Below are 24,779 nucleotides of genomic sequence, written 5' to 3'. Positions count from 1 at the left end.
ATTATCATTTGATCAAGGCATTTAGCTCATCTTAACTGCATTGCAACAATATTTTAGTGATGAATCCACAATGAGTATGAAAATGAGAGAAAACTACGGCGGCTTAATGTGGATTCTGGATCAATGTGGCTTCACTGGAACTACCTAGAAAATCATACTAGAAACAAAGTGACAATCAAAATTGCCTGTTGCTCTTGCTGGTTAAAAACATTGAAACATCCAATGCCAATTTCCAAAAAGCAGGAAGGTTAATGTTTGTATACTTACATCAACATTACATCAGTCTATCAACACACAACTACTTAGTAAGAAAGATATGACATATATTGATTATATTTCGCAATATCACAATGAAAATTACGTCCTTCGCAACAGATGACCTAATATGTAGCAAACAAGACCAAACATTTCCTGCACAAGCTGCACAGGACAAGTTCCACTAGCCAAAATGTCAGGCGACCGAGTTGTTGATACGAAACCTACACACATACCTTTGTGGCTATGAGCGAGATTCCATGTAAACAACTCTGTGAATATCAAATGTTACCATGAGCATCCTTTTACAGGGCATTAGAAACGGATGGAAAACAGACCACCTGGAACTGCCATCATGGCCTCCAATACATCAAACAGGGAAAGTGTATAAAGTCTATTTATAAAGCTCAGTTTAAAGGTCAAGCCTTCCTAAGAAGAACCTACACGGTTTCCAAAGTGTCCAAAACAACTGCAGCACGGGTCGGTGTTCATTAAAGATCTGAATGCAGAAAGCTCATTGTGTATATATCACTGTCACGGTCTCCAGCGTAAGAGGACACAGAGCTGCAAATCAAATGCACCACACCATCTATCTCCAGCAATACCCAAGAGACCAGCATTAGGAGACCATATAAAGGCAAAGACACTGGCAGGATCATTAAAACATGATTTCCATACAGGGAAAGAAGCGCTTAAAGCCAGAGTGCAGAAAGACCTCAGATATACTCGTAAGCGCGTGCCGTGTTCAAACCTGCTCTACTCGACTCCAACATCAAGAGCATTTTCACTGTGAAATGTCTGGGTGAAGAATAAATAGTCAGACCTCTTCAGCTTTCGTTCAATGTCTGTAGTGTTACTTCATATGCATGAAACGCTTCATTTGTTTAGTGATAGTTGTTCATGAGTTCCTTGCTTGTCCTGAACAGTTTAACTGGCTGCTGTTCTTCAGAAAAATCTTTCAGGTCCCACAAATGCTTTGGTTTTTCTGCATTTTTGTTTATTTGAACCTTTCCAACAATGAATGTATCATATTGAGATCCATCTTTTCGCACAGAGGACAACTGAGGGACTCATATGCAACTATTACAGAAGGTTCAAACAATCACTGATGCTTCAGAAGCACAATGCATTAAGCCAGGGGTCTAAACTTTTGAACAGAATGATTTTTCTTATTTTGCCTAAACATCATATTTTTTCATTTAGTACTGCCCTTTAAAAGCTACAGAAGATACTCACGTTTCCCAGAAGACAAAATATGTTAAATTTACCCTGATCTTCAAATTCAAAATGTTTTCACACCCGGCTCTTAAGACATTGTGTTTCCTTCTGGAGCATCAGTAAGTGTTTGAACCTTCTGTAATAGTCAAATATGAGTTCCTCAGTTGTCCTCAGTGTGAAAAGATGGATCTCAAAATCATACAGTCATTGTTGGAAAGGGTTCAAATACACACATGCTGAAAAACCAAAGTGGGTCCTGAAGGATTTTTCTGAAGAACAGTGGGCAGTTTATCTGTTCAGGACAAATAAGGGGCTAATGAAAAACTATCACTAAACAAAAAACAGCCACAGCTGTGGATCATTCAGGTAACAACAGTATTAAGAATCAAGCGCATGTAAACTTTTGAACATGGTAATTTTTACTTAACTTTTACTTAACTATTATTTTTTCTTGTGCACTGTATGTAAATGTCTTTTATGTGAAATACCTTATTCAGGTCAGTACTAAATAAAAAATATCATGCATTTTGTATGATCCCTTTTATTTTGGTAAAATAATTTTCATTTTGACCTCAACTGTATTTCATAAACTGAAATAAAATGATCAAGGTACAAAAATAACTAGAAAAGCACTAGTTAAAAATCTGAAATCAATAATGAAACATAACAAATCTGACATTTACCAAGTCAACAGAACCTGTAGATGCTGATTTAATGTGTAACGCAAGTTAATGCAATGATTACAGGGTTTACCTTAAAAATGTAACAATTAAGGGTGTGAATTTATCAGGATAAAATATTTAAATTGTGTTTAATCTCAAAAAGACAAGACCATAATATTAGGTCAAAAAAACAAACATAAGCTAGCCAGATTTTCTGAAGATATAAACAGATTTGAACTCTGTAAAAAACAACTACTAGTGTTTACACTAGCATTTGCATCTGCGAGAGAGCAAATAACAAAGAAGGAACAAGTCTGGTCCTAAACCCAATCCATTCAGGACATTCAAGAAGATTATTTCCATCCCTAAAATCATATTGGACATGCCAATCACAGTGCATGACACTCCTAAACAAGTGTTGACTTGCTATAATACAGATACAAATAAGGACAGAATATAAAGGAAAATCTCGTGATGAGGAGGCTTTAACTTTTGAATACGAGAAACCTCCCAAGTTAATACAAACCTAATCCCGAAATATGAGACCGGTTTTACCTGACAGCAAACCCAACCTGCATAAATAACCCTATCCAGCACATATAAAAGCTAGAACACTGGAAAAGCAGATGATGTTAGGGCTGTGACAGCACAGCCACATAAATCGGCCTAGGTTGTCAATTTAAACCAGCTGTCCAGAGAAACTCACTACACAGGGGGACTTCTTCAAATACCAGAGGATAGTTGTTAGTCACCGTTGACCGAGTCAGCCTTTTCTTTCAAACAGTTGGGCCTGAACGGCATCTGTGACTTGCACATTCCAACAATGTGCTTAAAATAAAAGTCTTTAGGTTTCTTTCACATCAGTAGAGAAAGCAGAAAGAGCATGAAATCGGCACACTAATTACTAATTAGTCAAGTAATGCTTGTGTTTAAAAACACAAAGAAAACCTGATAACTATCAAAAATGGGCTTTGAGGGTTAACATGCACATCAATAAACAGAAAATGCGATAAAACTGTTGTGATGTCCTAATGTCAAAAACACAAACAGAAATAGATTTCCACATTGAACAAGCTGACAAGCATTGGAAAATGTGTTTGCATGCAAAGTAAAAAATCATTATTATACACTACAATACTTTGACACCGAATTTGAGGTAACCTAAGGTTAACATTTTCCTCATGACTACAGTTTGTAGGGTTTGAACCTACAAACTTTCAGTTACCAGCCCAGACTAGACTAGACTATTTAACCCCAACTAAACATTTCAACATAAATACATTATGTATTTCTCATCTTGACTTTATAAATCAAATCATGACGTCTGGTATGCTGAATGCACCATCTCTAAAACTGTCAGCTGTCCGACAACTAAATTAAAGCACCCCATCTGAAGCATGTGGTCGTCCCAAGACCCTGACAGAGATAACACAAATCTGGCTGATGATCTGGGCACAAGTTCAAGCTTGTCCTGGCATTGTCTCCGACCAACCTGTGGCTGAAAGGTGTGTACGGATCATTTTAGCCTAATGCGACAGAGAGAGTTGTTTACAGCATCTTAAAAAGCAGAATTGAAGTTTTATAACTAAAGAATATACCAATTACGTGAAGAGCCTACAAATTCCTTTCATTATTGTAACAATGCCTGAAGAATATATGCAAATAAATGTATTTACTAAGTCTGACAGGAAGAAATGAATCAATGAGTCACACTGTATTCTAGTCCCTACAAATACGATCATCCTTTCTTTTTTGTTAGTGGATGTTTATTATTCTCAAGCTCCGCCACATTTGTTCAGTATATACTGTGTGCATCAGGACTTCTGTTTCCAGGGAAGGAATGTTTACAATTCAGAGCATTCAGGGTAGCTGCAAGTCAGGCCGCAAAATAAACAAACAAACAGCACACTATGTTCATTCACGGCAGAATGTGATGTAGCGCTCAAGTCATTTCCTGCTCAACTTAAAAATGTAACGAGTTTAAAGTCATATTCTTTAGTTAAGCTGGGTCAGGAGACGTCTGATTAAACAGACTCAAACAATGCAACTACTTTTCCCACTGCACTGTATATGTTCAGTTACATTTTAGTCACATGATGGTCACTTCATAATTGTTCCCAGGAGTTATTAAAAGAAATGGCTCGTGCAAAACGGAAAATTTATTCACCCTCAGGCCATCACAGATGTAGATGAGTTTGTTCATCAGAACATTTTTGGAGAAATGTAGCATTACGTCACTTGCAGTGAATGGGTGCCGTCAAAATGGGAGTCCAAAGAGCTGATTAAAACATCACAATTAGCCACAAGTAATCCACACCACTCCTGTCCATCAGTTAACATCTTGTAAAGAGAAAAGCTGTGTGTTTGTAAGAAACTAATCCATTATTAAGGCATTTTAACTTTAAACTGTTGCTTCTGGCCAAAATGTGATTCCATAAACCATAAAACTTCCTCCAGTGAACAAGTTCATCTGCTGTTGTCCTCTCACATCAAAATCCACCAACATATTTATTTAGAACTGTTTTTGCTTGTAAACAGTGCTTGACCTGTGCATAATTCTCACCCCATTCAGACAAAGTGACTTTTATACTGGAGTAAGCAATATTACAGACCCTTAAAGTTCTAAACATATTAATGATGGATTTGTTTTTTACAAACATTCTATCAGACATTAACTGATAGAATGGAGTCGTGTATATTACTGTGTTTTTATCAGCTGCTTAGACTCTCATTCTGACAGCACGCATTCACTGCAGACCAACTGATGTAATGCAAAAATCTTTCCAAATCTGTTCCCATGAAGAAACAAATTCATCTACATCTTGTATGGCCTGAAGGTGAACTTTCATTTTTGGGTGAACTATTCATTTAATGCATTTACAACGTTACTACCATACAAGTCAACGTCATATTCTATGCTTGGAAAAATCCTTTTGTTTAACACAAAAGAGGGAGATTTCACATTTCAGACATCAGCGGTGTTGTTATTCATATAGAGAATGACACCGTATAGCCTGGGGTCTTTTTCAACCTTATTCACACACAAACTCACCAGCCATAGCCTTTCCTATAGGGAACCAGTTTGATCAATTACCAAGACAACCTTCGGTGTCAGAACACTTTGCCACAGGCACAAGTAGATTTCTTTCAGTATTTTACAACTAACCCTTCAAGACATTCGATAGCACATGTACATATTAATCAAAATGGTTTGTGACACTGTTTAATCAAACTCCAATAAAACACTCCCTTTCTGAGGTTAAATTCAATCCATGCCCCATGCTCAACATGCTGGTATGATGGCTCAGAATTTAACAGCATGTTGCTACTTGACTTTTTCAGGGCTGTACACACACCTATGATTTAGTGCTGCCAAATGTGGCTTAAAGACATTTGTTGCATGAGCTACAGTGAAATATGCTTATTTACGATTACTTTAACACCCAAACATCTACTGAACTTAGGGTTGGGACCATAATGAGATGACTGAATCAAAATGACTTTATGATGCAATAAACATAAAATGCACTGATTTGATGTGAGTTAAACATAAAATGCATTGGTTTACTATGGGTTAAACATTAAATGCATTGGTTTAAGACACACTCAATACAAAATGCATGGATTTAACATGGGTTAAACATAAAACGCTTTGGCCTACTATGGGTTAAACATGAAATGCATTGTCTTAAGACAGCCTCAACATGAAATGCATCAATTTGATATGGGTTTAACATAAAATGCACTGGTTTACTATGGGTTAAACTTGAAAAGCATTGGTTTAGGATGGCTTGAACATGAAATGCATCAATTTGATATGGGTTTAACATAAAATGCACTGGTTTACTATGGGTTAAGCATGAAATGCATTGGTTTAGGATGGCTTGAACATGAAATGCATCAATTTGATATGGGTTTATCATAAAATGCACTGGTTTACTACAGGTTAAGCATGAAATGCATTGGTTTAGGATGGCTTGAACATGAAATGCATTTACTTGATATTGGTTAAACATAAAATGCATTGATTTAACAGTGTTTAAACATTAAATGCATTGATCTAAAATGGTCTGGGCATGAAATACACTGATTTTAGGAAACATGTTTTTAAAGCATTATACTCACCCCATTCCAAAAACTCAGCAACGTTCTTCTCTCTTCTGAGTGGGGAGTTGATGCACTCATCATAAAGGCAGATTAGAACATCCAGAAGACTTTCCACACTAAAACACTGTCCATTGGAATGGACAGGACCATCCAGGATCAGTTTTTCCAGCTTTTTCAAACGCACTTCTCCAGACATGGTTCCAAACGAATGTCAGTCCAAAAAAATATAGTGTGATGTTATTAAAATTGATCCAAATACGCGAGAACTCTTTGGAGGGGATCTGTAAAATAGCTATAAATATCTCCCACCCATTATGACAGCGAAATGCAGTCACAACACTGCAGTAAACTCAAAACTAATTTTAATTTCATACCAAATAAAACTTTTCACTACATCTTTTGATGTAGATCAACAAAACCACCAAATGAGGGAATAAAAAAATAACAATTTAAGACATTTATCTAAAAATTCCTTGGAGTTTCTCTGGCGTTTTGTAAATATTAACTTACATTTAAGTGCCTTTCTGTAGCTACTCAAGCTAACGAGCTAACAACATTCCCGCGACACAATGTATCTTAACCAGTTTTCTCTCATATAAATACAACAAATCGTGTATTAATATCAACAACTACTAGTGTCAAAACATGTCATGTATATAGACTATCAAACACCCCCAGTTTGTTCAACTTTAACGGGTTAAAATAACTGATGCTAATGATCCGGCTAATAAAGACGTTTGGCTAGCAGGCTAACCGATTTTAGCTCGTCCTCAAAGGGAATTTTCCTCAAAACAAACAGGAATAACATGACACGCCCCCCAAATGTGATATTTAAGCGTTACTTGTGTATAAAACACGGATAAAATATCTCTATGTCCGCAAAAAGTGAGTTTAGCGAAGTTCCCCAAAGGCACCGATTGAGTGTCGCTTAGTTTTCCGTAGTCCTTTTCCCAAGAATAATTCCTCAAAAAGTAAGTCCTGCCCGCGGGATGAAGTCCGTCAGATGATGATGATGGGGTGACGATGAAGAGGAGGAGGAGGATGGTGATGGTGGAGGTGTGGATGCGGAGTGACGGGGTGATTGTCTCTCATCTGCCCGCCGCCGCTGAGTGTGTTTCAGGAATGATGAGGAGAAACATGGCGACTAGTGTCTCTCTCTCTCTCTCTCTCTCTCTCTCTCTCTCGCTCACACTCACTCACTCACTCACTCACATTCAGACACACATCATAATAAACATACACAGGCTACATGCACATGAACATATATTCATGCATTTACATAAACACACAGCTATAGATAATCTCCCGTACACTTTAAACAAATACACTTACATATACACAAACAAACAAAAATGCATTATCAACGGATAGAAACAGATGACTTTTAAAACAGGCACAAACATAAACAAAAACATAAATGTGCATCCATAAATACACATGTTTACAGACAAAATACATAAATACACACGTCTGCAACAGCTGTTTTGCTTAAGCAGGGAATTTAGGATTGGAGGTGGGGTGTTTGGAGGGGGTGGGGCAGGTTGGGGGTCACATGTGTTCACACTTTCATTTTTAAGATTATTTTTTGTGGTATTGAGAATGGTTATATACACTACCAGTCAGAAGTTTTTGAACAGTAAGATTTTTAATGTTTTAAAGAAGTCTCTTCTGCTCACCAAGCCTGCATTTATTTGATTTATTTGGATACAGTAAAAGAGTAATATTTTTACTGTTTAAAATAACTGCTTTCTGTTTGAATATATTTTACAATGTAATTTATTTCTGTGATCAAATCAATTTTTTTTCAGCATCATTACTCCAGTCTTCAGAGTCATTTGGTCGTTCAGAAATCATTCTAATATGTGACCCTAGATCACAAAACCAGTCGTAAGGGTCATTTTTTCAGAATTGATATACATCATATGAAAGCTGAATAAATACGCTTTTCATTGATGTATAGTTTGTTAGGATAGGACAATATTTGGCTGAGATACAACTATTTATAAATCAGGAATCTGAGGGTGCAAAAAAATCAAAATATTGAGAAAAATCACCTTTAAAGTTCTTCAAATAATGTTCTTAACAATGTATATTACTACTCAAAAATTAAGTTTTCATACATTTACAGTAGTAATTTGACAAAATATCTTAATGGAACATGATCTTTACTTAATTTCCTAATGATTTTTGAAAAATCAATAATTTTGACCCATACAATGTATTTTTGGCTATTGCTACAAATATACCCCAGCGACTTATGACTGGTTTTGTGGTCCAGGGTCACATATGCTGATTTGCTGCTCAAGAAACATTTTATTGTTATTATTATTATTATTATCAATATTTAAAACATTAATTTTTTTCAGGATTCTTTGATGAATAGAAAAATTCAAAGATCAGCATTTACCTAAAATAAAAAGCTTTTATAACATTGTACACTACACCATTCAAAAGCTTACAGTCAGTATAATTTATTATTAATAGTATTTATTTATTTTTTATTATAGAAATTACTTTTATTTAGCAAGGATGCTTTAAACTGATCAATAATGATAATAAAGACATTTATTTTTAACATTTGTACAAAGATTTCTATTTCTGATAAATGCTGTTCTTCTGAACATTCTATTTATCAAAGAAACCTGAAAATTCTACTCAGCAGTTTTCAACATAATAATAATAATAAATTTTTTTTGAGCAGCAAATCACAATATTAGAATGATTTCTGAAGGATCGTGTGACTGGAGTTATGATGCCAAAAATTCAGCTTTGAAATCACAGGAATGAATTATATTTTAAAATATATTCAAATAAAAAACAGTTGTTTTAAAAAACATATTTCAAAATTGTACTGTTTTTCCTGTACTTTGAATTAAATAAATGCAGGCTTGATGAGTAGAAGAGACTTCTTTAAAAAACATTAAAAAAATCTTACTGTTCAAAAACTTTTGACTGGTTGTGTAGATGATCTAACTGTCCTCAATTAGTCTGTCTATCCCCAAAAAATGTTTACTTTTATTTTTATTTTATTTAGTAACTAATATTGCAAGTTCTAAATTATGTAGGGCACATTTGACAATTTATAAAAATGTTTACGGAATGAAAAGTACTGAATAGTATCATATCTGAACGTCCAAGTACAATAAGTATACAATGTCACAAAATGTATTCAAAATTAATTATAACTTCAAAAAAGTTTACTTTATTGCTGGTTTAAAAACACAGTAGTGGTGCCAATGTCACAACCTGCAGTCACTTTTTCAACCACATTGAAATTAATCAACAATGAATGAAATAAAGCTGAACCTTGGGAGATGAAATAACTGAAATGGTTTATTAAAATGGATTAAATTAAATATGCTACTATGATATAATAATAAAAACGATATAACAATGTGATGCTGTTGACTCTCTGTATAGCATATAGAAATGTGCAGGACTACATTGTGGTCAATTCTGCAAATGCCAGGGCGCCCCCTCGGGGCTGAAAAAATCCTCAGAGTCTGTTCAGACAATTTAGGAATCGTTTCTTGATAAGACATGGTAAAGCAGCGTCACCTACTGGTCATTTCAGTAATTTATTTACTACTTTTCTAATTGCTTGCATGGAATTCATGAAAATAAGTTGAGAAGAGAATGAATGAATGAACAGTTTATGGCAAACTGTGCTGCAGAGTCAACTTTCAAGCATAGAAAGTCAAAGCAGACTGTGTATTAACAGTTTGTCTGGCTGAATAGCTTAATTTCATTTCTATTAGTCTTGATAGTGGATCAAATAAAGCCCTCCATCATAGCAGTAAACATTGAGCACATCTGATGTGTGTAGCTGGGCTGGTTTCAATGAACAGCTTCTATAACGCTCATCATTAACACCTTTTGTGTTTATTGGGGGCTCTTGATTAAAAGGGCTAAAATACAGGACAGTGTTATTGTTGGTTTAATCCCTCTGATCCCTTTTCATATGCAAGTAGAAAATGAGAAATACCACTTTCAGTCTAGATCATCTAATTAATTGATGTGCTAGAATCTGCAGCGTGGAGATATCAAAGAAAGTCAATTGCAACACCCCACCCTCCAAAACAACCGTCTATAGCTAGAAATAATAGTTTGGCCTAATGAGTCATTGAAAGTCTCAGGCCTAAGATCTTTTGTTATGATGGTGTGTATTCAAAACATTAAGGTCAATACAATTTTAACTGGACTGTCTCATGAAATATCTTACAATGACAGAAAGTATAGAATTTATCACTAAAATATACAACATACTGAAATTAAGTGTTATTAAATTAAATATAATTTAATAATATTTAATGCTATCATAGTCCAAAAAATAAGTATAATGGTCTACAAAAATAAAAAGGTGCAGGTGAAAGATTTGACAGAGATGGAAGAGTGTAAACAGTCTTTACAACAAATTCTTATTACTTTTTAAAATCCGTGTGTCAGCTTGTTACGTTTACTTAATTCTATTAGCTGCGTTGCAAAAAATAAATAAAATAAAATAAAATAATATAATAAAAGCTCAGTTTTCTTCACAAAAACATTTATTTCATTCATGTTTTAGAAATATTAAATGAATAACTTTAAAATAATAAATTTTATTTTATTTTATTTTATTTTATTTTATTTTACTACAAACATGTCTGGAGTTTTTCAAACATCCAGTTTGGTTTTCACATTTTATTTTGGCATTTAATTTAATTGTCTTTAATCAAGGAAACCTTTTAAGGTGCAGGTGAAAGATTTGACAGAGATGGAATTGTGTAAACACATAAATTTAGCATTTTTAACAAGTCTTTACAACAAATTATTACTTTTTAAAATTCTTATGTCAGCTTGTAGGACAGCAATTACATTTACAAAATTGTATTAGTTGCATTACAAAAATAAAATAAAATAAAAGCTAAATGTTCTTCACAAAAACTAATTTCATTAATTTATGTTTTAGAAATATTAAATGAATAACTCTAAAATAATAAATACAATCACTGCTAAATCAAACTGCTAAACAAATAAATAAATACATAAATATAGTGAAGATTTATTTTATTATTTTATTTTATTTTTACTACAATCATGGCTGGAGTTTTTCAAATATCCATTTATTTTATTTTATTTTATTTTTGGATTAGGCGCAAAAATTACTAATACAAAAGGTTTTTAAAAATCATTTTTTAAGGTTCTGTATGAATTTTAGGTCTTAAATTTATGTTAGAGAAAATGTGGCTTATCTGTAGTGCTATTGACTTCATTTGGAATAATAATAGCCATGTTGATTCGTAAACATTGGATTATACTTGTCTTGCCCATCCTGACAAACAGCGTCAGATAATAACACGATTACCATGAAAACGTGGCTGTGTAGCAAGTAAATTTGCTTAGCTGTCTGACGTGACGTGATCCGTCATCAGCCGTTCCTGTGCCGTCATTGTCTGACATCCCAGGACAACCTGCGGCCCCAATACACAATACACAGACTGGGGTAACTTTAGTCCCAGGTTGGCAGGACAGAAGAGGTCTGAGCAGTCCTGCAATAGTAACAGATAATCACCCCCTTGAGAAACTCCCTCCAATCCACATCCCTGAACACACTCCTGGATTTACTGCCTCTGTTTGTGGAATAATGACTCTCCCTCGTAGGACAGCAGGGGTGGGCATTTCTCAATACACTTTCCTCTTCCCTCTGCCCTGCCAAATACACTGCTGCTTTTACCAAAGATGGTTAAAGCTGGAAAGTAGAAGGGCATAAACAGAAAAACAGGCAGAAAAAGAATGCAACGAAACACTGAAGCATGCATTAAAAATGTGTAAAAAAAATTTGTATTAGTTGCAGAATAAATAAATAAAAGCTAAACTTTTTCCACAAAAACATTCATTCATGCCTTAGAAATAATCTATAATTTGATACAATTAAATTTTGTTTAAAAATATATTTTTCAAAAAATATATAGAAATATATAATGAACATATTTAAGATGCATCTGAAAAACTAAAGTCATGAACAACAATAGATGGCCTAAATGGGACATGGCTTTGAAGGGTGTCTTTTTTAGGTTGTCTCCCCTTTGTTAGAGGTGTGAAGAGCCAGACGGGGTGGGGGGGAGGGAGGGGGGCGACTGTATATAAACCCTGAGAGACTCAGAGAGTCATTCATTCAATCAGAGAGCGACACTGGCATCACTACATCAAGTATGGCTCTGCTCATCCAGCTGTTCATTTGCGCCACAGTGATCTCATTCACTGAGGGATTCGACCATGAGGATATGAAGCAGGCCATGCTCCAAAAACTTGGACTAACTGAACTCCCCAGGATTCAGAAGAGAGATTTGGACAATCTAGTTATTCCAGCTCACATCAAGAACAAATATCTGTCCATGCTGAAACTCCATCACAAGCGCAGGAGGAGATCCCTGCCAAGTCTGGCGGGAATTCTTAGGGGAATCCATGGGAATGCAGGTGGGTTACATTTGCAAAATGAAATTGAGCTGTTAAAAAGTTTAAAAATTTGTACATTGTATTCTGAATTGTATTATTCGTTAATATACACTACCAGTCAAAAGTTTTTGAACATTAATATTTTTAATGTTTTTAAAGAAGTCTCTTCTGCTCACCAAGCCTGCATTTATTTGATCCAAATGACAGCAATAACAGTAAAATTTTGAAATATTTTTACTATTTAAAATAACAGTTTTCTATTTGAATATATTTTAAAATGTAATTTATTCCTGTGATTTTAAAGCTGAATTTTCAGCATCATTACTTCAGTCTTCAGTGTCACATGATCCTTTAGAAATCATTCTAATATGCTGATTTGCTGATTTTTTTATTATTATCATTATTATTAATATTTAAAACAGTTGGGAGGGAGGGAGAAGTTGTAGAAATTAATACCTTTATTTTGCAAGGATGCTTTAAATTGATCAAAAGTGATGATAAAGACATTTATAATTTATAAGTTTTTTATTCATTTTTTATTCAAAAAATGTTATTCATCAAAGAAACTTGAAAAGATTCTGCTCAGCTGTTTTCAACATAATAATAATGATAAATATTTTTTGAACAGCAAATCAGAATATTAGAATGATTCTGAAGGATCATGTGACTGGAGTAATGATGCTTAAAATTCAGCTTTAAAATCACAGGAATAAATTACGTTTTAATATATATTCAAAATAGAAAACAGTTATTTTAAATAGTAACTATATTTCAAAATTTTACTGTTTTTGCTGTACTTTGGACCAATTAAATGCAGGCTTGGTGAGCAGAAGAGACTTCTTTAAAAACATTAAAAATCTTACTGTTCAAAAACTTTTGACTGGTAGTGTATGCTTTAGAAATAATAAATAAATAAAAATGCAATCATAAATAGTGTAAAAATACTTGAAATAGACCAGTAAATAAATAAATAAACCAATAAATAAAAGCATAAATACATAAAGTACACTTGCAAAATGAAATTAACTTTTAATGAAACAGTAACAAATTTGTGCATAATATTCTGTATTCTAATATTAGATAATGTATTTGGTATTATGAACTAACAACTAACAATAATGAATGCAAAAAATAACTGGACCATACAGTAATACCATTTACAAATTATTTATAAATTTTTGTAAATATACTGTTGTAAAGAGCTTTTAATGTTAAAAGTGTATTTATATGTCAAAATTAACATTAATCAAAAATAACAATTGCTGTGAAAGTATTCATTGAGTACATATTAACTACTGCAACTAATGAACTTTGTTGCCAAATTCTATAATTAAAATTATTTTTAATTAATTGCTTACTTTATGCCTTACAATGTTGACAAAGTTAAAATGTATAACATCATAGCAAGTTTTTTTTTAGTATTATGCCAAATATGAAAAAAGCTTGCTAAAACATTAAGATGAAAACATTTTTACATTGCATGTGTCATAAAATTAAAATCTAATGTATTCTGTTTTTGACAGATATAACAGGAGAAATCAAGTACTCTGATACAACCCGTCAGCGTCTTGTGTTTGACATGGAGGCCAGACTGCAAGAAAACACTGAGGTCACTATGGCCGAACTGAAACTTTTCCAAACAGCTGCACAGAATCCATCCAAACCTGAGCGAAGACACCACAGACCCATTAACAACGCCAGAGTGAGCATCTACTGGGTGGAAGTTCTGGGAAACGGCTCCAACAGAACATCACTCCTTGACTCAAGGTACATCAGATGCCCAAAAATACAATAAAAACAAATAAATGCACTCATCTTTAATTTTATATTGCATGAATGGGAACTTATATGTCCATATTCACTATTTTATAGACTGGTTCCCATCCATGAATCTGGCTGGAGGAGCTTTGATGTGACTCAGGCCATACATTACTGGTCTAAATCCCAAAAGAAAACACCTTTGCATCTGGAAGTATGGACTGAGGGCGAGAGACCAGGCAGCTATGCAGCTGAAATGGCCAAAAGAGTGCGGTTTGCCACACAAGATCCAAAAGAAAACACCCTGGAGAAAGATATGGGTGCACCTGAACTTGTGCTTTACACCTTAAACCTGGATGAATATGGGTGAGTATTGTTATTAAGCTGCAGATTATTTAGTTTGCATGACTTGCATTGAACTTTACACCTGTCAATCATATATTCCTCAACTAAAATCCTATTTCAATGTGAACAGATCTCAGGGGAACTGTAACTCCAGCCCAAACAGCAGCAAGTGTTGCCGGGAGGAGCATTTCATCAATTTCCGTGAACTGACCTGGACTCAGTACTGGATCATTGAGCCGGCCGGGTACCAGGCTTTCAGATGCGCAGGAGGATGTAAGCAGCCCAAGCGTGGTTATTATGGATACGGGCAGAGGACCTGTGCGGTGATGGAAAGCGCGCCCCTGCCCATGATGTACCTGGTGAAAAAGGGAGATTATACTGAAATCGAGGTGGCAGAGTTCCCAAATATGATTGTTGAGAAGTGTGGCTGCTCCATGGACAAAATCCCTCCAGTCTGAGATGGTCTTGTGGTTTGCTCTCAAATGAGAGGTGATGTTATAATTCAAAAGAATTGTCTCAGGGCTATTGAACTGAGATTCACATTTTACAAATCCCCACTGAGCACTTGAAAATCTAATTATTTATGAATTTATGTAATGTAGGCATTTGAAATTGCCTGTTGTTTGATGTATTTCTGAAAAATAAAATAAGTAATTTTACATTTCTGAGTTATGTTTTCATTCTTTTCATTTTAACATAATTCACACTAGTCTTATTATTTGCTTTGATATTATAGGCTTACATACATTAAAATAATATATATATATATAATATTTTAATCTATTCATTTCTAAAACAAAATAAGACAACTTAAAAAGAAAGTGAAAAAACAAATTAAGAGTTCAGACGCAAAACCCTCTAAAAGCCATCAAATAGCTAAAACCCAGCCTCAGCCCAATCAGAACTACCAGTACTTATACATAGGAGCCTGATAAAAATGCTTAATTTAAAGAAAAACGTCCGATTCACAATATATACATAAATATATATTACATTTTAAATAGAAAAGTTATTTTAAATCAAAACAAAATCCCTATTTTGTCCTTAGACCTTAATACATTACTTTAAAATAAGCAGAAATATACATATACTGTATATGTTTTATATATATATATATATACTACATCATGACAAAGGGCATAAGTTCATTTTAAAAATGCAATATATTATATACAAAGGTTCACAAGGTTCATTTTTATCAACAATATTTTTTATGAAAACATTTTTATAAAATTTAAAACAACTGGGTAGGTAAATAAAAACACATTTTGTAAGAAACATTTTTGGTCATTCATAATATCCTTACAATTTCTATTAAATGGCTGTGAGGATTTAGAAGCAACATCGAAACTATCCCCCCATAATAATGTTGAGCTCAAGACACAAGCTAATTATTGAATGTTTTCAGGAACAAAAGGTCCCACAACGACTAAATCTGATATGATTTTGATCCACAACTCCATTGAACAATCAGTTTGACTGTGATTGAGAGCAGTGTTGGGGGTAACGCAAGTTACATAATATTATTACTTTTTCCAAGCAACTAATAAAGTAATGCATTACTTTTTAATTGACAAGAAAATATCTTTTTTCAAATAAGTAACGCCAGTTACTTTTCCTCCCATTTATTGATTAAAAGCTCTCCTGTCCCCATGTTGAGAGAAATCGGGAGTAAGATGTTAGTTTTAGAATAAATGTGAACATTCATTAATTCTCACTCACAAAAACACATTCAGTATTCCTAAAATGAAAAAAAAAAAAACTCAGAATATGATGTAAACCTGCAATAATTAAATATGTTAAATAATACAAATATCCTTTATGCATTTAATACCATTTTATTAACCGATGTCTTTGCTGCCGACCTTCGATGATCCAATTCAACCATACTAATAAGCAAAAATTATTATCTAGCATAATCTAACATTTGTTTTCCTTTTCTTTTATTGCTGAAGAGTTGATATTTTTCTTATGCGGTCTACTGTACATGAATTTACTTTTCTCAAAGCCTGAGGCTTTTGGTGTGAAAAGGCTTTTACATTTGCCAAAAACAGAACTTTTTATATTAAACACAAACAAGCAAGCCCTGCTTAGATTTAAAAAGTAACGCAAAAGTAAAGTAACACATTACTTTCCATAAAAAGTAACTAAGTAACGTAATTAGTTACATTTTTAGGGAGTAACTCAATATCGTAATGCATTACTTTTAAAAGTAACTTTCCCAAACACTGATTGTGAGAATAAACAATCAGGAAGAGACATCTAGCTTCCACATAGAGCGTAAAATGAGCTCCACAGCCTTTAAGATTTGTGATGAACAGTGTTTAGAAGATGAGCTCTGACTGACCTGTGCATTTGCTAAGAACTGTTTCCTGTGAGTGAGAAACTAAATCTTCCTGCAGGTGGTGCTTAGAGACTCAAAAAAACTCCTGTTGAGCTGCATTCATATGTCTTTGTTTAAAAACTGTGGTCTCATTTAGAAGCCAACATGTGTTATATTAGAATAGAGAAGGAGTTTACAGCTGTGTAAGTTAAATACATAATGTGAGTGTTTCTTTTTCTCATCTGTGTGTGTCTGACTTGTTTCTCACAGAAAGTGGTTTAATCTCACAAAGAGACACTGAACTACCAGAATAACAAACCCTAAATCCAGCATAGACGGGTTCAGTGAATGTGGTGTTGAATGTGTGTAAGTGTGTGAGTGTGTGTGTGTTAGAGACACTGTAGAAGGACAGACGGCCGATCGACCAGTCCAGATACACTCCTACTCTGTTAGAGCGATGTGAAGGGGGAGTTATGGCTGTTTTCTTATTATTGTGTCTAACAAAGAATTTGTAATTTTTCCAGATCAGACTCCAGGATTTTTCATTGTATCCAAACCTGCAGTCATCATTCTTTCCTTTTCGGCTTATTTCTTTATATGTCACTGATATATCAGGCTTCCCGTTGCACTCAGCCTCCCAGTAACAGCGTCCAGACAGACTCTCTCTACATAGAACCTGAGGAAATCTCTCAAATCTCTCTGGATGATCAGGATACGGCTGCTTCTTTTTCACATGTTCTACCTTTCTGTTCCTCTCAGACAGAGACAGACATGTGTTTGCTGTGTTTAAATCCAGTGTGAGATTGCAGATGTCTGAACACAAGAAAAGAGATTAATAACACAACAAAACAACAATAATCAAAGTATGTGTGTGTGTGATGTGTGATAGAGAGAGACTTACATTTTTGTATTCCTGCTACAATCCTGAACTCTCCTCCATGATCCACACTATAAAAACAAAACATGTCTAATTTATTTTGAATGATAATGAAAATTTTAGAAAAACAGCAGTCTAGGTGAACATAACCCTTTGACAAAAAACATACTAAAATGTATTTAAAATACATTTATGTCATGCTAAGTATACTACAAATACATTTACACATTATATACTTAAAAAATACCCTGCAAATGTACTTTTAGCATTCTAAACTGGTATATTTAAAGTTTGCTGAATTGGAACAACTAATTTTGTAATTAATGCACTTTAATTGTGCGGCAATAGTGCTGAAGATAAACTAAAGATATACTATATTTTATTGTGCTAAAGTGGAACTATTGCAAGTATTCTTCAGGTACACTTTAAATATTTTGCATTTAAAGACCAATATTATTTAAAGCTTATTTAGGCTTAATATTAAGAAATGTGCATTGTGCACAAGTGGTACTCATAATAAAGTTTAATTAAAATTTTAATATCAGTAAGTCTCGAGCAATTTGTCAGTAAATATGTTAATAAACTTGGAACTATACTTAGTATAAAATAAATGCATTTTAAATCTATTACTTTCTTACTAGGGAAAAGACTTTCAAAATCTTTCATTCCAAATTTATGGCCAGTAGTGTACATTTGAGTTTTCAATTACTTACATACGTGCTACACATGTAGAAGCACACATGACAGGTGTGTTAGTGCTGAACATACTTGAGTTTTTCCAGTCTGTAGTTTGGATCAGAGAGCAGCTTGACTAATGATTGTCCTGGGTGATTGTAGCTCAGATCCAGCTCTCTCAGGTGTGAGGGGTTTAAACTCAGAGCTGAAGCAAGATAACGACAGCCTTCCTCTGTCACCATACAGCCAGATAATCTACAAACACACACGTACAAACACTCAACATCACACTGGAGATCATCTTAAACTGATTCACACACAAGTGTTCAGATGCCTGTAATTCTGCTTTAAATCAAATGATTTACTGAAGCAATTTTTATTCACATATTACTAATTACAGGTTCACTTTTGATGAACTAACCAGTGTGTTGCTAGTGTGTTTAGTGCTTTACTCGGTGTCACAGTGTTAATTAAGCAATATCTCATCAGATCTCAGTACCAGTCTACATCTCTAATCTTCTTAATTAGTGAACAATTAATTTTCAAATAACTTTAAATTTCATAAAAAGAACAGGCTGGAGCAAACACAAACACACGCTGGGGTCTGCTGCGGGCCATTAAGCAATTGTTAGGGAAGGTAGAAAATGTACTTCACGGTCCAGGAAAGCTGAACCCTTAAATGAAACTGTGTTCTGGTTTAGCATCTAGTGCTCAGGTGGTTGAAATTGTAAAAGCTCCTCTGGGTCCTCCCAGTCCGGCAAAGCCAAGGCCCAGGCCAAAAGGTCCAGTTGCTTTTCTTACCTCAGTATGTTGAGTTGACAGTTTGAACTCTTCAGTCCATCAGACAGAAGCTTCACTCCTGAATCTTGCAGGTCGTTGTGACTCAGGTCCAGCTCTCTCAGTGAGTTTGATGATTGTAGAGATGAAGATAAACTTTCACAACACTGACCAGTGAGATTACAGTCATCAAGTCTAAAACATAGGACCATATGATTTAAGATGAGACGGTGGGTCAAAAATATGTTCTGTTCTGCACATTGATCACATGACTTATATAATCTGTTTTTCATCATTAAGTGAACTCTGAACTCTTGTCTTGACTGACAGTCAGTTATATTTGAATAAGTTTGATACTACAAACCAAATGTATTAGGAAAGGAAAGTATCATTTATATTCATATATATGACAGGTAAAGCTCTGTTTGCTAAAATAACAGGAGACACTTTTTTGAATTTCTGTGTGCATGAATGTGTGTGTCTGTACTGTATGTGAGTACATCCAGAGAGAATGGGAGATGCTTTCCATAGCTTTATTTATTTATTTTTGGTTCCTTTTCCTTTGTAGGCTCTCTATGATAACATACTGACCTGGAAGAACTACATAGCTGTGTATGTTTACTGAAAAATAACTGGACACTTCAATATGAAGTGAACATATGCAATGAAGTACTTTAACATAGTGTATTTCAGCTTCTGATTTTCCTTTAAATGACTGTCATGACAAAAAAAAGTGTCATGATTTGAGGAAGGAATTACAATGTTACTTTGTCTCAACGAAACAGACGCATTCAGTTTCATCTCCATTCACATCAATTAATACTCACAGAGCTTTTTTGCAGTTCACCACAGCTGGTATCAGTCTCCTTCTACCCTCATCTGATGTGTTGTATTTCTTCAGATCAAATTCATCCAGCATCTCCTCTGATATCTGAAGCATGTAGGCGATTGCTGAGCAGTGAGATGAAGAGAGTTTCTTTGCTGAGTGATTCTCTGATTTCACAAACTCCTGAATCTCTCTGTACAGAGTCTGATCCTTCATTTCCAGCAGACAGAGAAACAGATTAATGCATCTCTCAGCTGAGAGATGTTGACTTACATAATAACTATCACTCTTGATTTTGTTCTGAATGTAACTTCTTGCACCGGAAAACCTTGAGCTGTTCACTGTGTGTGTCAGTAGACCCTGTAAGAGTTTCTGATTAGACTCCAGTGAGACGCCCATCAGGAACCGCAGAAAAAGATCTAGGTGTCCATTATTACTCTTTAAGGATTTATCAACAGCTGCTTCTTGTAGGTCATCCAGAGAGATTTTAACACCGTACAGGTGATATTCTTCAGGCCCAACAATTCCACACATCCCTGAAACTGTCGATATAAACTCCAAATCACGTACAATCGATATCAGTGATTCCTCATTCTCGACTACATGTGTGTATAACACATAGAAAGCAGCTAAAAACTCCTGAAAGCTCAGATGTATGAAGCAGTAGACTTTCCTCTGATGAATCACAGATTCCTGCTTAAAGATTTCAGTGCAAATCCCAGAATACACTGAGGCATCAGTGACGTGTATGCCGCTGTTTCTCAGGTCCTCCTCATAGAACATCACATTGCCCTTCATCAGCTGTTTGAAAGCCAGTTCAGCAAGTTTCACAATCATGTCTCTGTTGGTCTTCAGGAGTTTCTTTGGATCTCTCTCATCATACTTCTGATTCTTCATGTTGATCTGAGTCAGCAGGAAGTGGATGTACATTTCAGTCAGAGTTTGAGGGATTTCTGCACTGTCATCTTGTTTCAGTAAGTTCTGAAGCACAGTGGCTGAGATCCAGCAGAAGACGGGTATGTGACACATGATGTGGAGGCTTCTTGATCTTCTAATGTGTGAGATGATTCTGCTGGCTTGATGCTTATCACTGATTCTCTTCCTGAAATATTCCTCCTTCTGACGATGATTGAATCCCTGAATTGCTGTCACCCGGTTGATGTATTTTGAGGGGATCTTATTGGCTGCTGCTGGTCTGGAGGTGATCCAGATGAGAGCAGAGGGAAGCAGCTCTCCTCTGATGAGATTTGACAACAACACACTCACTGATGAAGATTTATTCACATCATAAACTTTCTGTATGTCTGTAAACATCAGTGTAATTCTGCTTTCATCCAGACCATCAAAGATGAACACAACTTTACACTCCTCATAAATCTTTGAGTCCAGACCATGAAGTTCAGGATGAAAGTCCAGCAGAAGTCTGTGAAGACTGTACTGGTGATCTTTAATCAAGTTCAGCTCTCGAAATGGAAGCACAAACATGAAATCTACATCCTGACATCCATGGCTTTTCCCTCAGTCCAGTCCAGAATGAACTTCTGCACAGAGACGGTTTTTCCAATTCCAGCGATGCCTTTAGTAAGAACAGTCTTGATTTTGTCTTTCTTCTCACATCCTGGTTCATGTAAGGGTTTAAAGATGTCATTGCAGCAGATTGGAGTGTCTTGTGTTCTGGCTGTTTTCTCCATCTGTAAAACTTCATGTTCTTTATTCACCCCTTCACTCTCTCCCTCTATGATGTAGAGCTGTGTGTAGATCCTGTTGAGGAGGGTTCGATTCTCTTCTAGTTTGATTCCCTCAAATAATCTCTCATACTTGTTCTTCATGCTGGTTTTGTGTTGGTCTTTGACTCTCTGCCTGGTGAGGGTCTGACATTCGGGGTCAGTGGAGGTCAGATGGGGCGTCACTGGTCTCATCACATCATCTCTCTTCACTCTGCAAAAGAACAGAAATTTGTTTGTGATTTAATGTCAGCTTTCTTGACAAAGAAAGTTAAAATACAATTAAAGGCATACTAATTAAAAATCTCTATAAGTTTCTTTTTTAAAAAAATTTTCAATAAAACCTCTAAAACTCATTCAGGTCTGAATGCATTAAAAAAAATTCAAATGTTTTGAATTAGACAGGTGAAATAGGATATTAGATAATATTTACAAATGTTTACAGCACATCAAATTCTGAGATTTGATTTGATCCCAGTGTCAGTTTAACAGACTGCTTTCAAATTCAACATACCTATAGCTGAATTTATAAAAAAGACCCCGTTTAAAAGTTTACATACACTTGATTCTTAATACTGTGTTGTTACCTGAAAGATCCACGGATGTTTTTTTTGTTTGTTTGTTTAGTGATAGTTGTTCATGAGTCCCTTGTTTGTCCTGAACAGTTAAACTGCCTGCTGTTCTTGCCTGCTGGTCCCACAAATTCTTTGGTTTTTCAGCATTTCTATGTATTTGAACACTTTCCAACAATGACTATGATTTTGAGATCCATCTTTTTACACTGAGGACAACTGAAGGTCTCATATGCAACTATTACAGAAAGTTCTAACGCTCACTGATGCTTCAGAAGGAAACAGTATTAATATAAATACATATGAATATACAAAGTACACACACATATACTATGTAATCACAAGCTTTAATTTGGATGTGATTAATTCCAATGAATCAATTTGACAGGACTAATTTCTATACTTCTCTTTTGAGAGATATAATTTTGGATAAATTACTTCCAAGCAGCTCCTTAGCATGAATATTAAATCAATAAAGGTAAATGCCACATTTACCAACTACACATTTATCAAAGAAAAGCTTATAACCTAATAGCAAACTTTTGCCTAAAGAAGCAAAGACAATGCTCATGCTGATACTCACTCAGGGTCAGATGTCCTTGTTCCAGCACTGAGATTAGGAGGGACCCCTATGGACCAGTCACTCTTCATAGACACACAGCTGGATTCTGGAGATGCTGCTTTATTTGTCTGAACAGAAACCTCCTCCTTTCTCATTTTAAAGGCAGCACTACTGACACACAGAACAGATATACAGTATACTTCATTTAGGACACAATCATAAATATAAATAGATAGAGGTAGTGGAACAAATGGCTACAAGGATGTCCCAGTCAACAACATTGTACTCACTCAAGTTCAGAGGTTCTTGTTTCAGCCCTGAGATTAGGTGGGACCCCTATGGACCAGTCACTCTTCATAGACACACAGCTGTGTTCTGGAGGTGCTGCTTCATGTGTGTGAACATCCTCATCCTCTCTCTTCTCATAGACACTCATTTTATAGGCAGTGCTATTGAAACAGCACAGATATCTACAACTAACATTTTAGACATGAACAAAAAAATGTCGGCATGATGGTCAGATTTTTACACTATGCCACATAATACTCACAGGCAGTTAAATAGTTTCACAAGCTGCTCGTTTAAGAAACCTGAGTGTATCAATCCATTGATGACTATCAGGAATAAAACATTACGCTATTCATAAAACACTTATTTAAAGCAATTTTACATAAGAGTTAATATATTTCTGTGAGACTACAAAAACAAACTGAATTTTTATCAGTTTGGTATGAAAGGTTGTTGTGACAAAGAAAAACTAACAAGTTTTTTTTTTTTGAGAGAGATTGCTCAAACTTTACCTTTGTCTCAACAAAGAACATCAGACACAAACTTCATTCTGTTCATAAATCCAATCTGTCTCACAAACAACTTTCCTGTCGTGATATTGTTCACGTTCCTTTAACAAGACATGGGTCTGTTGAAATAGTGTCGCTTTTGATAAACTGGTTTAGCTGGTTTACATTTTAGCTGTAAAATGTCTGCTGTGGGTAAAACACCTGTACAGGTGAAGCAGTTTTCTTCATTTCTGAATATGTTCACATCTAATCCAAATGCCCTCACTTTATCTGTGCTAATGTGACAATAACATGTCTTAAAACAGGTCACATAAACACTAAATATAGGCTACTATTGTTTAAAACATCAACAAGCACTGAGGTGGTATTTTATCATCACATTTCATTACTAATAAGTTAATGTTATGTTCCTCACATGTTACATATATTATGTATTTATTATATCTTTTATTAGTTAAATAATAATAATAATAATAATAGTACAGACAGACAGAAGCGGGTGACAGAGACCTCTGGTGGTGAAATAAATTTACTGCACTGGATTCACACGCTCATTTAACCTACAAATATCCATTCAACCCGTCACTAATATTGATATGAAATGAATCAGAGAATCACTGGAATGCTTTTAACACAAATGTTGCCTTCTGTTTCAATTGATTTCCTCTATAAAAATGATATTACATTATCACTCACTGCCTGTAATACCTCCTGTCCTCAGAACATCATCTCCACTGATTCAAAAACTCTTAATTTATAGATTTAAGAAAAACAAAATAGAATGGTCATCCATCCAAGATTCCCCACCTGTGCCTTGAGACACTGGGAAAGGATCCTGGATCCCCACTACCCTACAGATGATTTAC

At 34.8% G+C, this 24,779-nt stretch overlaps 3 protein-coding genes across 3 annotated transcripts in view; 1 reads left to right on the top strand and 2 right to left on the bottom strand.

The window, feature by feature from the left end:
• The window catches only part of cdc42bpaa (CDC42 binding protein kinase alpha (DMPK-like) a), a 70,114-nt gene extending 62,742 nt beyond the window's left edge, over positions 1–7,372 (bottom strand). The window contains 1 exon segment of the mRNA XM_051133037.1: positions 6,261–7,372. Coding sequence (XP_050988994.1) covers positions 6,261–6,438 — 178 coding nt within the window. The 5' untranslated portion in view covers positions 6,439–7,372.
• A 5,061-nt stretch (positions 7,373–12,433) lies between these two features.
• lft2 (lefty2) lies at positions 12,434–15,238 on the top strand. Its single transcript, XM_051133051.1, has 4 exons — positions 12,434–12,698; positions 14,201–14,444; positions 14,550–14,801; positions 14,911–15,238. Exons 1-4 carry the CDS (start codon positions 12,434–12,436, stop codon positions 15,236–15,238), a joined length of 1,089 nt encoding a protein of 362 aa, XP_050989008.1.
• A 953-nt stretch (positions 15,239–16,191) lies between these two features.
• Positions 16,192–24,701, bottom strand: LOC127179498 (NACHT, LRR and PYD domains-containing protein 3-like). Its single transcript, XM_051133047.1, is given in 9 exon segments — positions 16,192–17,916; positions 18,005–18,051; positions 18,749–18,910; positions 19,457–19,627; positions 20,260–21,764; positions 21,767–22,196; positions 23,138–23,284; positions 23,407–23,592; positions 23,917–24,701. Coding segments are annotated over 8 exon segments (3,183 nt in total). The 5' UTR covers positions 23,553–23,592; positions 23,917–24,701; the 3' UTR covers positions 16,192–17,341.
• Positions 24,702–24,779: the final 78 nt, after the last annotated feature.

Source organism: Labeo rohita, chromosome 17, assembly GCF_022985175.1.
Source record: "Labeo rohita strain BAU-BD-2019 chromosome 17, IGBB_LRoh.1.0, whole genome shotgun sequence".
Lineage (NCBI taxonomy): Eukaryota > Metazoa > Chordata > Actinopteri > Cypriniformes > Cyprinidae > Labeo > Labeo rohita.
The sequence above is the reverse complement of the archived record's forward strand: the minus strand, read 5'-3'. Positions and strand labels throughout refer to the sequence as shown.

Coding starts and splice junctions, on each gene's coding strand:
- lft2 (XM_051133051.1), top strand. CDS start 12,434: ATGGCTCTGCTCATCCAGCTGTTCATTTGCGCCACAGTGATCTCATTC. Junction 12,699..14,200: donor GGGAATCCATGGGAATGCAG/GTGGGTTACATT, acceptor TGTTTTTGACAG/ATATAACAGGAGAAATCAAG. Junction 14,445..14,549: donor ACATCACTCCTTGACTCAAG/GTACATCAGATG, acceptor ACTATTTTATAG/ACTGGTTCCCATCCATGAAT.